The 13,438-nt window shown below is 44.6% G+C and overlaps 2 protein-coding genes across 2 annotated transcripts in view; one reads left to right on the forward strand and one right to left on the reverse strand.

Annotated features, from left to right (window-relative positions):
• The window catches only part of EIF2AK4 (eukaryotic translation initiation factor 2 alpha kinase 4), an 86,223-nt gene extending 82,393 nt beyond the window's left edge, over positions 1-3,830 (forward strand). Inside the window, exons 37-39 of the mRNA XM_019519926.1 lie at positions 1,443-1,487; positions 2,823-2,941; positions 3,522-3,830. Of these exons, the coding sequence (XP_019375471.1) occupies positions 1,443-1,487; positions 2,823-2,941; positions 3,522-3,579 (222 nt within the window). The 3' untranslated portion in view covers positions 3,580-3,830. The remainder of the gene's footprint in view (positions 1-1,442; positions 1,488-2,822; positions 2,942-3,521) is intronic.
• Positions 3,831-5,779: 1,949 nt separating this feature from the next.
• Positions 5,780-8,473, reverse strand: SRP14 (signal recognition particle 14). Its single transcript, XM_019518984.1, has 5 exons — positions 8,389-8,473; positions 8,196-8,268; positions 7,334-7,446; positions 6,677-6,709; positions 5,780-6,237 (listed from the first exon to the last, which is right to left on the reverse strand). The coding sequence occupies exons 1-5, from the start codon at positions 8,410-8,412 to the stop codon at positions 6,148-6,150; spliced, it is 333 nt and encodes a 110-aa protein (XP_019374529.1). The 5' UTR covers positions 8,413-8,473; the 3' UTR covers positions 5,780-6,147.
• Positions 8,474-13,438: the final 4,965 nt, after the last annotated feature.

Here is a 13,438-nt window from a genome sequence, read left to right on the forward strand (position 1 = left end):
TGTTCATAGGCCCAGCTCTGAAAAGTGGTTTGTACATTCAAACAAGCACCTAACCTCATCACCAAAACTGAAGCCAGAGGCTGCATCGCAGTTTGGTGGTGGGGGTGACTTACAGCTCTCCCTCTACCCTGTCTTCCACCCCTCCCTGAAGGCTGGCCACCTGCCTTTCCACCACGCTTCATGGTGTGTTTCATGTCTTCCTTTTTTACAAATATATAAATGTATTTGCATTCCTATATAAATTCAAAAGCGTAGGTGTAGTGCAGTGAAGAAATGTATGAAACCAATAGAAATATATCTATCTTCCTATATAAATTCTATAATGTATGGTATGCTGCAAAGCTTTAAATGTATAGAAATAAAACAGAAATGTATTTCCCTTCCTATATAAATTAAATTCCTTAGTAATCCTATGCAATTTAAGTATAAAGTTCAAAAGAAATCAATGAATATAATAATAAAATTAAAGCACCTAGAAGAAAAAGGTATTCTGAAATCCCTTTTGCTAGGGTAGCAAGCAGGGAATCCTTTAGAAAATCAGTGCTGCTAACTGTAGTGGTCTGATGGTGAGCTGCTAGAACACAGCTCAGTTAGTGACCCCAAGACAGAAAGCAGGGCAGTTCAAAAAATGCTGGCTTTTATGCAGTTTTTTCATCCCTCTCCCAGAGTTCTGGGGTTGGAAGGGACCTCAGGGAAGGGTGACAGTCGCTGGCTAGCTACAGTCAATAATAAGAGCACCCCTTCTCCTCCTCCCTCTTACTTTCTCTTTCCCCGCAGGCAAGGCATTGAAGGCAAGCCCCAGCTACACAGTTGAGACTCAAAACGTTCAGAATTTTTCAAAGCATTTCAACCTGCCCTGTTTTGCTTTGATGCTGTTTCGAGGCTCTCTGTTTTGTTTTGACTTCGCTGTTTCAAGGTTGAAACAGCATCAGAACAAAACAGGCAGCGAAATTTCGCACAACCCTAAGAGATTCCCTCCACTCAGGGTCATACTAATGATATTGCATCTGGGGTCAGGAAGGAATGTTACCCCATGATTAGATTGTTATGAACTATGGGGGTTTATGCCTTTCTTTGTAACAGGGAGCATAGCCCTCTTCCTTGGATCTCTCAAGTACATTTTAACAACCCTTGCAAGACACTGGTTGCAGTTGTCCCTCCTGCTTTATCCATGGCAAACTAGGGCACTATGCACATTATGATGTGACAGGGTTGACTGTAGATTTAGCAATAGATTAGATAAGGATTTTTATGGGATGGTTTGGATAGGGATGATACTGCCTCAGACAGAGGGTTGAACTAGATGACTCTAGAGATTTCCTTCCAGCCATACTTTCTATGATTCACATGACCAAACTGGTGACAGGAATACAGTTGTTACTTATTAAACTATGTAGTGTGATTCTTTTATATTGACTTCTTTTGCCCTCCTCTTTTTGCAGGTTGATCTACCAAAAGAAACTATAATGCACTTCCTCTCGCTAGAAGTAAGTCCAAAGTAACTGTATAACTTCATAGATTTTTAAAAGTTAATGGGATGAATTCCCGTGCAAATTGAAGTTAATTTTAAAAGTAATCAGAATTTTCCTTTTAAAGAGTTTGAGGTAGGCATTAAAAACATCTCTGGCTGCTTATGACTGTCCCAAACAGTGGCCAGTTAAAATTAACCACAGTTCCAGTCAGTTTGCCAGTTGCTGTCAGTGCCCCCCAGTGGTGTAGAATGCTTTTCACTCTACTACAGAAGGGAATGCAATTCAATAAAGGCATGTGCTTGAGTTAGAGGGAGATGGACCTAAAAGACTGACACTGAGGATAGATTATGTCACTGTGCACCACCTCCAACTCAATCTCTGGAGTATAGGGTGCATAAAAAGCAGTTTCTTCTTCCTTCAGTTGAAGGTGGCTTCATATTCAGCAGGTACTACCTACCATACAGAGGTTAATTTGAAAGGTAAACCTATTGTAGTCTTGCATCCTTTTAATTTTTCATAACTATCAATAGTGAGGTTAGTCTTGTGACAGTGAAATACTGGGTACACTTGTCAAACTAGGGATTCTAAAGATGTATGAATGGCAGATGATTTGTTTAATGAAGGGGTTCTGTGCCTTTAGCAAGTCTGAAAACCACTGGACTACAGAAATGCAAATTACTTTTGTAATTTGCATGTTGTGGGACCAAAAAAATTGAATGGAAAGATCAGTGTATGGTGCACAATATAAAGTGTTGTTAATGATATTCATGAACAGTAAATCAGCCACATAAAAGTGTTTAATACAAGTGGCCAACCTGTGGGAGGTCGGGGAGGTGGTAGGCAGCAGAATAGCAGAAGGGGATTTGAGTGGCACTTCAGAGAGCATACAGGGCTAGCTTGTGGCACACCTGCTAAAAAGTTGGCTCCCACTGATATTATGTGGGACCTAAATGTTGGAAATTGAAAATGGAAGGAGCCAAAGAAAACTAAGGCTCATGTAGCAGATAGTACCTAAAAGCAATTTAAGTGTGTACAGGATTGCATTAGTTGCCCTCTCCAAAGAGGAGATATGGAACACTTGAGCCTTCCCAACATGATGCTGTTCAGACTGAAGGAGAGAACTACTCACCAGGACCCTCCTTCTAAACACTGCTGCTGATAGAACAGCATTTATGGTTTGGATCTATCTATTTTTTACAAGAAGCTGGATTTGTGGTAGGCCAAGTAGGAAGGTATTAATATTCTATTTATATCAGAAGAATGAACTGTCCTAGATGCAGTATTTTTTTTGCAGTAAAGTATAATACTGTATGAAAATGCCTCTTGTTACTTCTGCCTCCTGTATCATAGTGTGATGGAGACGAACAATCATTTTATGCAACTGTGAAACAACTGATGTCACGATTACCAAAGCAGAAATACCTACAAGCAGTTTGTGATGAAATTTACAATATCAAAGTAGAGAAGAGGTAAACTGTTGGTGCTCTAAGAAGTTGAGCTGCTTAATGCATCTGAATTTTAGTGAACAGAGTTCCCTCTTCTTTCTCCAAAAGAAAATAAATCCTGTTGAAAAATCTCTTATTTTTTGCATTAGTCTTGGGCTATAGGTACCCATTAAGCCAGCCCAGTTAAGGCAAGCCAGTTTCTACAGCCATTGTCACACACAGAAGTGATATTGCTAGAACTGCAGCCAGCCACCTTTTGACTCTTCCTACCCCAAATAACCAGATAGCCATGTAGAATGGGTCAGCTGGGGGTACATGAATACAGAATCTGGAACTGGAATAAGACTTAAATTGATGTCCCATCTCCCCTATTCCAACTATACAGTTCTCTCTGCCTTACAGAAGGCTCCCTGGGGTAACACTGCATACCTGCTATGAGGTAGACGAATAAAACCTTGGGCCACTGGAAATCAGTCCACACATACCAAGTATGTCGTGGACTTGCCTTTCTCCTGTTTCCAAAAACAGCTTTTTTAGAAGTTTTGGCATGACTGCTATATTATCTACTGTTTTGAAGTCTAACATTCTTTCTTTTCCTCTGCAGAGTTCCTGTGCTTATCCTGTACAGTTATCGAGATGATTACTACAAAGTTCTATTTTAGTTCTTAAAAAAACCCTGTTACTGGGGTGTTTCAGTTGCAGCACTTGACTTTTTCTAAAGCTCCATGTCCTGAACAAAAAACGTTCGATCAACTCTGCCACTGTTTTGCATCTATTTCAAGAAGCTGTGATAAAAACAAGGCAGGGTAAATACTGTTTATTTTTTTAGTGTAAAGTGTTTAAGGTTTTGTATGCAATATGTAACTGTAACATACATCGTCTAAACAAATTCAAAATAAATGTTTTATAATCATACACTAGCCATGCATTATATTTTAACTGGACTCCATGATAGTATGTTTGCTCAGTAGCAGCCACACTGATACAGCAAGTGTACTGTGCCTGACAAAAGTACCCTCAAATGCCACATGCCTCTGGAAAGGGAGAGCTATGCAAGTCACACTTATATTCTGCTCTCGGAGGATTAATTAACAAGGCAGTGCCACGCAGCAATAGCAATTAGAGTGCCTGGCACATGTGACCCTATTACTTCTGATGCAAGAAGCAGCCTGTGGGAGGCAGCACATACACGGGACCCTATTACTTCTGATCCAAGAAGCAGCCTGTGGGAGGCAGCACATATACTGCTCCCCAGTGGAAATGTGTGATGCTGATGCACTTTGAGCCTGAAGGCTGATTCTGGGAAAGGAATTTTTCCCAGGTGAAAACTCTAAGACACATTACTTGAAATTTAAATAAGCACTGAAGCCTCTTGAAAGAATATGACTATACCTATATTTCAGAAGCAAGTTGAGGTAATTCTTGTGATCCTCTAAAACTGAACATTGTTACCTACAGACAGGAATGTGATTGGCAAGCTAAAAGTCTTTCAGTTCACAAGCTCTTACTGAATTTCACTTAACTGTTATTAAAGTTCTAGAATAGTGAGAAGACACTGCACTTTCCTTATTAATTTTTTTTGTATTTGTACTGTATTTATTGAGTTCTAACAAGGTGTCCCATCCCCCTGCAATTTAACATGGAGGAAAAAAACCCTTGTCATAACCATTAGGACTGTGTGAAGCTTCAGTAGCTGGTTTGATTTGGCAGAGATGCAGCAGCTGAATCTCTAAATTTAAGTTGGAAGACTTATTAAGAGGTCTGAATAGAATCAGAAGCTTCTGAATTGATTTAGAGAGATTCAGGGCTGATTTGGCTGTAGGTTATACAGGTTTCCCCTCACATAAAGTGAACCCACTTTATAATGTAACAAATAGGTTCCCAAGATGGTGAAGGAAGGAGGGAGGCTGGGACTAGGGAACAGGTGAGGGTGCTCTGCCTGTGCCCTTCCACCCACCTGAGCTCTCTGCCTGCCCCCACTCACCCCATGCTGTGGTGCAGGCAGTTGGTGTTGACTCAATGGCTTTAGGTGTCAAGTAGCCTTAATCCTAGATATTCGTATCATACTTCCACAACTGCCTTAAGAAGATCCTTGAGACTCAAGAGTAACTAGTTCTTCTACTTCCACATTGTTTATCTAGTCAGAAGTAAACTAACCTAGATCAATTATATATCTAAAAGTTCTTCCATATACTGAATTAGTAGGGGTTTTTGGTTTTGTTTTTTAAGTATATTACCTTTTATTTAGTTAAATTAGTTTTGTTCCTGTATAGATGCTTTTAGTAACCAAACTTTTCAGTACTGCAGTTTTCCTTTACAATAAAACTTAGATACCCCATTTCTTATAGCGTAATCCCAAATGAAGTGGAGAGGAATCACTTACCTCTTTATGAAGGAGGAGAGACCTAATCAGTTCAGGGCATTTCAAGGCAAAACTGCATGGAGGTGGGCTTGGTTCTTACCCCTAGGGCCTGCAGATGGTGTCAGAACTATTTGAATCCCAAGTACACATAGATCAATTAATCCCTAGTTGTTTACTGGGGAACGTTATTAAGAGTTATTTTATTCAAATCAATTTCTTATTTTGTTTAAATGAAACAATTAAGTGTAACCATTTTGTATCTACTCCTAGCAAGGAGCTACCACAATAGTTATCGGTTAACCATTTATCCAAGAATCAAATCTTTGTATACATCTTAAGGATGATGCTTTTTACTAAGCCAATGCAATTACAGCATGAAGCTCTAGTCTAAAGCATACTTAAAAAAAAGGCAATTACTACTATTGACCTGTGCTCACAGCTAGAAACAGTGAAGGAGAGGGGAAAAATAAAAATGTCAGTGTTCCTAAGGTTACTTAGTATCCACTTTCCCAGTAGTTCATACTAGGCTTTCAGTCACAGAGACTCAAGATCCTGTCCTGGCGTTTCCTTGTGACCAGGCCTCTCTCCTTCTCTGCTGCCTCCCTCCCATCTCAAGTTAAAATACAAAATAGAACAGCAATACAAGTACAAAACTAGTTGGCAGCTGAGTGAAACTATTTCAGTATAACACAGTAAATACTCCCACTATACAGGAATCCACAGAAAGCACTCTTTGCCTCCAGTTTAGAAGACTATTGGTCACATCCCAGTATTCTGCTGGATGTAAAGCCAAAGGTAACTCAAGAAATGGACTTTACTGAAGGCAAGTATCTGAATGAATTGCATTGATGGGAGACGTTCCATTCCCTCACTGCGTTGCTTTACTTTTCTTGTTTTTGCTTTTCTTGTCTTTCTTCTTCAAGCCATCCATGTTGGCTCTTAGCAAGTTGGAATAGGCCTACAAAAAACAAAACAAGTTTAAGACTCTCCCAGGATGGATCAGAGAGAATTTTATTGGCTGTCCACGGATTGTTAATCCCTCCCCCCACACACACACAATAGAAGAGTAAAAGGGAAAGCAAAGGTATAGAACAGAGTTTCTCAACCAGCAGGTCGCAAAAATATATGAAACAAACAAACTTTAAAAACAGATTCTACTTTAAAAGGAGAAAAAGGAGGAAAGCTATGGCTTTTCCCTTGCAGGCTGGCAGAGTTCCAGCCTGTGAGAGGCTGCCTGGGGCCTCCCCATGCCCCACACACCCACCCCACATGGCGGGGCCTGGGAGCACTGGGTCAAGGCTGGCCACTGATGTTTACAAATGGGTCCTGGGACAAAAAGAAGGTTGAGAACCACTGCTATAAGAAATACAAGACCTCATTCCCCTACAGAAACTTACCATCTGGAATTTATTTACTTCCTTTGAGCTTACCTGTGAAAAGCAGAAAAGGAGGTTAAGCAGAAGAGACTCACCACCTTACCAACTACTGACTAGAATTCAGTAACCAGTTGTGCTCTCTCTTGCCATCTAATCCCCACCCAGCAACTGAAGCTGTCTGACCAATGGATCAGATTCAGTATTCAGTTACACAGATGTTACTACCAAGGGACACACATGAAAGAAAGGGATGGTGACGGATCTCATAAGTTGAAAAAAAAACACAACAACTTGTTCAAAATAAGCCATTTGTCAGAAGGCAGAGAGTCCAACTTCCATTTGAAAATAGTTGTTTTTTTTTTAAATGCAAGAAGCTATTCCACAGCATGTTCCAGATTAATTTCCGAACACAGTGCTTTTCTTCCTATCCATTCTCACCCAGATTCCACTGTCAAAAACACTTGAACAGGTTCGGATGCTTGGAGACAGCTCAAGTTACCTTTTAGTTGCCCTGAAAACTGCCTGGCTCCAATACCTGGCAGAATTTTAAGTACCACTTGTGAAAAAAAGCTAAAGTTTTGAGAACTACAACTGACAATCAGCCTAACCAATGCAAGTAGTTATTCAGGGTTTCAGTAGAGTTGCACATTATTTCTTTAGCCCAACTTTGCTGCTTACCACAGTGCTAATCTTCTTTTTCCCATCTGTTGCCCTCAGAAGACACTTGTTGTCCGCTGGCTCAAATCCTTCTATGTGGCCCTTCCGTGGGATTGGTTTTGTTCGACCATCATCTGTTATTAAAAACCAAACCAGGTTTCTCTTTTGCTTTCAGCCGCTTACCTAATTGTCACCAGAACTAGAAAGTTCATCCAACAATATCAGGCCAGCAAGAAGATGTGAGCTTCCATCCTACAGCTGGAAGTCAGCATTTTTCCCCAGCAGCCTTGAACCCTAGACACCAGGCAACAGACTCTTCCAGCTACAAAACCGCTGGACAGTTACAGACCCCAAGGCCTTGTGCAGCAGAGGCCATCTGCCACACAAGGCAGTGACAGCAACCACTGACCAGCCAGTCTTTTCTTCCTGCAATTTCTAGGTCTATAGCAACCATTTTAAGAATTGAGAGAGAAAAAAAAGCAACCCATCTGAAGCATTTCACCCAGCATGCCAGGGATCCCAAAGCAAAATGGACTGAGGCTGGTGAAAAGCAAGCAGGAGGTCTTTCTGTTCTTATCTGGACCATAGGTACTCAGCCTTGCGGGCTGCACGAACGGCCCCAGCCCGGCCCTGCCCAGCGCGCGGGCTCCGCCACCCGGCCCGGAGGGGCGCCCACAGCAGTGGCAATGAGCGCTGCAGCCGCTCCGCGCTGCCCCAGAGCCGGAGCCTGAGCCGGGCGCCCCGCGGGCGGGATGACGTGGCCGCGCTTGGCAGTACACGCGGCAGCGGCGCCCGCTTCTGAGCCCGGAACACTGCCTATAAAGCAGGTCTGGTGCCGCGCGGCTGGGAAAGACCCCAGCTGGCCTCCCCGAGGGGCACTCACATTTTTTGAGGGTGATGAAGACGCTGCCCGACGTGCGGCACTTCTGGAACAGCCTCGTCAGCTCCGTCAGAAACTGCGGAGACACAGACACGGCGCAGCGTTAGCGGGGAGAGGGAAGGGAGAGGCCGGTCCGGCAGCCACGCGAGCTCGACCGGTAACGGGGCCCCGCGACGCGACGCGACCCAACCCACACCTGCTCGCTCTCCAGCAGCACCATGTCGCTACCACCCCCACCCGGCGCAGCCAGCGGCCCGGAAATGGCGCCGGAACCGGAAGCGCGGCCGGGGGGGGTCGGTTGCTCCGGTAGGCTCATGCACCCTGCGCCCCCGCCCATCCACCGCGCGCGTCAGGGTTGTATTAAGCTTCCCCCAGGGGCCTGTGCCCGCTGCATCTCCGGCCGTGCCTGTTACTCCTGCCGGCCCCGGCCGAGGGGTCTGGCGCGCGCTGCGCTCGAGACTAAACCAGCGGCCGTGTTTGGGGTGAGGGAGGCATTTCCCCTCGTGGCGGGTGGGTCTGGGCTCCCGGGACCTTCGGGAACAAGCTGTGCAGCCGCCGTTTTACCTAGAGGGCAGATGACGGGTTTGTGGGGGACGGTTTGGAGAGGGATGATCCTGCCTCAGGCAGGGGCTGAGGGCGACCACCTCTTCCGAACTGGAAGGCAGGACACGTGCCTGCCCCGCCCCGCCCCAAGCAGAGCCGGTGAGGACGGGGGAGGATGCAAGCTGTCTGCTTGGCGGCTCCTTGCCCTAGCGCCCTGACCCCGGAGCCCTTGATAGCTGCGCTGCCATGGCGACGCACCCCTTGGCCACCCGGCATCAACAGGGCACACAACCCTGCTGTTGCTGCCATCCCTGCAGGAAGGGGGCGCCTCACCACGGGGGAGCAGCCAGCACAGAGCTGCTGGGCCCACCCGTACCCCTGTCCCCAGGAGTGCGTGCAGCAGTGGGGAGCTGCCTTCTCCCCACCACGAACTCCTGGACAAGTCACCTGTGACTCTGTCCCACTGTCCTGTGGCTGCACATTCCTGGCCCATGCACCGCCCTGGCTGGGTAGCGTCCCCAGGTGCCAACCCTGCATCACTTACTCCCTCACCATGGGGGCCTCAGTCTGCCTCCCCCTCTCCCCCCATTTACCCACAGGCAGCTGGGGAGCTGCTCTCTACTGTCTTGGGGCTGTATTGCCAGCCACATGCACGTGGCATACCCTGCGTCCCGCTCCCCTTAGCCCCTTACAGGCTGGGACTCTGCCTGCCTGCAAAAGGAAACCCTCCGTTTCCTGTGGTTTTTCCACACAAATGGAAAAATCCAGATCCCTGCACAGGATACTGGGAATCTAGGACAAATGCTGTCCTGAAGTCATGCTGCCCAGGACTGGATCCTGAAATTTAAAGTTGATCTTTAAATTTCAGGACTGTCCTGCCCAATAATTATGGATGGGTGGTCACCCTAACTAGATGACCTCTGGAGGTCCTGTCCAGCCTGACTGCTCTATGGTTCTGTGATCCCTATCCAAACCGTCCTACACAAATCCATTGTCTAACCTCCTAGCAAACTCCACAGCCTGACACTACACCAGACAATACCATAGGCTCTGACTTTTGCTGGGGAAGAGGCCTAAGATGATGGACATGTAAAAAAAAATTTACGCATTTCAGGTGACAGCCCTCTTCCTGAGCCAGGGCCCTTGGGCCCCCACATACTTGGTACCTCTGCATAACATAACAGCCTGCCCCAGGCAGTGTGGGGAGGGGGAGAGGGGACCATGACCAATGCCCTGCTGTAGAAACAGAATCTGAGGGTGGTGGACACCGAATGCAGCTGGTTGTTGGTTCAAAGAAGAAACTTGACTTTGACAAAAAGATCGAAGCCCGTGAGACTGGTGCCATGAGGGAAGCAGAGCATGGCAGGGCGTGGAGGAAGGGTACGTTCCATCCCAAACACGCTGAGTTTGTGACTTACAGTCAAAGTTCTGAGTGGGCACTTCCTGTCAGCCCCCCACAGGTTCAGCGCTGAGGGCAGGGCTTTTTGCAAGAATCAATACTTGTTCTACTGGATTCCTAATAAAGCAGTGAAGAATTTTGTCTTTTGTTCTTCCTGGATCTGGCAGACTGGGAAGGGAATGCATGAAGAAGGGAAGAGTAATGGCAATCCTCAATATTTTACCTTGACGGATATACCCTGGGCCTACAATGCCAACAAGGATGAAAAGTTGGTGTCACCACTCACATCAGTAATGGTAGGGCTGTAAGCAATTTTTAGAAGGGAAAGTTTGGTGTTCCTCAGAAGGATGGCTCAATAAATTGTGGAGGAGAATTGGTGGTCCCTTTTTATCATAGCCCCTAGTGGTGCATCTGCAGATTGCTGAAGTGGCAGTAGGGGGTGCTGTAATTACACAGACAAAATGAGGGACAGTCTGTGCCAGAAGTGCAAATGAAGAAATGAGGTCATTATAACTTTGGCAGTTCTCAACAAAATACCTCATTTTTATTTATTATTTTGTCATCAGAGCAGGTACTTTTCACAGACCTCTGATGCTGAAGGGTCCCCAGTCACTAATGTCTTTTCAAGTGCTGTATTATTTTTCAGGGAAAAAGGGTTACCAGACAATTGCTTACATTTGTTCTTGTAGTGTATACCATACAAAACCTTGGGGCTTGAAATGTGAGAGATTTGTTATTTTTCCAAGTCCTCTGAGAACTGATATTTTAATGGGACATCTTCAGTGGCAGTAACAGGAACAGCACAGTGGTAGCACCTGGAGACCTGGACCCTAGTGCAGTAAGAGATGATCTCTGCCCAAATGTATTAAGATTGAAGTATAAGAAAAGGAAGGAGCCCAAGATGATCACAAGATGAGTTTATGTGCCATCACAGCACACAAACTCCCTAACCATGGTTGGAGATTTGTGCAGAGAACACAGCAGAGGAAAATAGTAAAGGTGGGATTTGGAGGAGGACTATAAGCTCTCTGTAAACACCTGTAAAGTGATGCATAAGGTGTATCATGGGAGAAGGCACAGAAGTATCCATCTATAACTGTCCAAAGATGCATTCTATGTAGGTTGATGAAACAGAAGAATGGAAATGGAAAAACAACAATTGCACCACATACCTCAAACTAATCTTTGTTGTGACCCTTATTTTCACCATATACTTCTTACATGAACTTCAGCAAGTCCCTTAACTTTGATTATGCAATGGCAATAATTATCTCTCCCTTCTCCACAAAGTTGTTGCAAGCAAGGCTTGTATTCATATTTGTGAAATGTATCAATGGACATTGTAGAAGGGATTTTTTCCTTTGGCCCCCATGCTGCTAAACAACTTCTGGCAGCTACAGCAGCAGCTTTCTTTCAGTACTTTTATTTACTGCTGTCTCTTTTCTGAAACGTACTGCATTCAGAGGTATGATTGTGTCAGTGTAGTCATGCCCAAGCCAGTTCTAATCTGACTAGCCTGGGTACCAGTAAGCATTATGGACAGAGAAGCATGAGCTACACAAGCCTGCTTGGGATATTAAGTATGCATTTGTGGGGCCGGCTTGCGCTGAAGCCATGTTTTGTCTGGGTAGATTAAGAGGAGCTCAGGTTTTGCAATGACACTTCCAATTGCAATGTGGATATATGCTCAGTCTCTTGCCAGATCCCATCAGTCTTCACCAGAGAAAACATATCTGAGGGAAGTGTGGCAGAGAATAAAGAGGAACTCAAAGGCAAACAAGCATGGAGAAAAAGATAGAAAAATGTCTCGGGTAGAGATGAGATGGAGAAACCACAGTGAAGGGAGGTGCTACAGCCACCAAAAAAGAGCATGTCACCACAGACTGCAGAACAAGAGTCAGGCAGAAACAGACTGCAAGGGACACTTCTGAAGATGGTAGAGGTAAAGGCAAGTATATCATGTGTCTACAGTCTACCCTCCCCCTAAGACAACAGTACAGTGATGTCACAATAGCAAAAGAAATCAGTGGGTACTGATACATAGCAGGGGCTCTTTCATAACCTTAAGACATGTCATGTGACTGGGGTCCGGCAATAAAGATAAGCCTCTTAGCAACACTTCTGTTTGCTGCACCTTAGAATATTGTGGCAGTAGAACATTGGAATTTGGGGAAAATGGAACAAATAAAACCACCTGAATCATTAAATCTTGAAAAAGACCTGGCAGAGAACTGGAGGAGGTTGTAATGCTTCCAAACTTTCCTGGAAGCAAGCAGCACTGCAGAGAATCAGAGAAGGTGAAACCCTCCATGCTGCTACATGTGGTAGCAGAGGCAGGAAACACAATACGTAAAGCCTATCAGAACTAAATTAAATTCTTGATCATGCTTGGTAAACACTGAATTAACTAGGGAAGATTACTGCTCATTATGGACTCATATATAGATATTTTAAATTCAGCTGTTGCGTACCACATTGAGCAGCAATGTAGTACTGTAGTGTAAATTACAGTTTGCTCATCGTGAGACTCCAGATAAGTTAATAACAGATAATGACCCACAATTCACAAGTGGCTTACTTGGCAAGCCTCTTTGATCTCCCAGTTCAAGCACACCACATCAAACTCCAGCTATGCACAGTCAAATGTGTTAGTGGAAAAACCACTACACAGAGCACAGAACTTGATAATAAAAACAACACAACCCTGACATATTCCTGGGGTCTGTAATTAGCACTGTTAGATACTGAAGAACACCTCTGCTTTATTAGGATCATTAGTTCAATGGATAATGGCCAGAAGATAAAAATTTTCAGTGCCAACATCTTATAGGTCCCTTGAGCTAAAGACAATTAATCCTGAATTACTAAAAAACTCAAACCAAGCCAAAACAAAGCAAGAAAGAAACCTATGTGCCAGGAAACAATTAGAGAAAATAATACTATGACAAGAATGCCGAACAGTTACTCCCTTTACAAATGGGAGAGAAAGATATATTTTAAACAGAAAGTGACCGGCAGCCTGCCAAAATAACAGGTTTGGACCATGAGCATCAGACACCCTAGCCTTGCTTGTGGGTCACTCCCACAAAAGAAGTAGAAGACATCTAGACAAAAAAAAAAAACCAAGGAAGATACTGGTTCTTTCCTTTCTGAGGTTTTTCAAAATGCTATGAACAGCATTCTTGTGCAGACAGAAGTAACGTTTGCCTATCCAGTCACCAACAATGAAAAACACCAGGAGCTCCAGGCCAGGTGTCAGATCCTGCTGGCAGCCAAGCAGGAGATTGCCAAAGGAACTGTTTTA

This window comes from Gavialis gangeticus, unplaced genomic scaffold (assembly GCF_001723915.1).
Source record: "Gavialis gangeticus isolate Ggan-Ray unplaced genomic scaffold, GavGan_comp1, whole genome shotgun sequence".
NCBI classification, from domain to species: Eukaryota; Metazoa; Chordata; order Crocodylia; family Gavialidae; genus Gavialis; species Gavialis gangeticus.

Coding starts and splice junctions, on each gene's coding strand:
- SRP14 (XM_019518984.1), bottom strand. CDS start 8,412: ATGGTGCTGCTGGAGAGCGAGCAG. Junction 8,269..8,388: donor TGCTGCTGGAGAGCGAGCAG/GTGTGGGTTGGG, acceptor GTGTCTCCGCAG/TTTCTGACGGAGCTGACGAG. Junction 6,710..7,333: donor AAAAGAAGATTAGCACTGTG/GTAAGCAGCAAA, acceptor TGCTTTTCACAG/GTAAGCTCAAAGGAAGTAAA.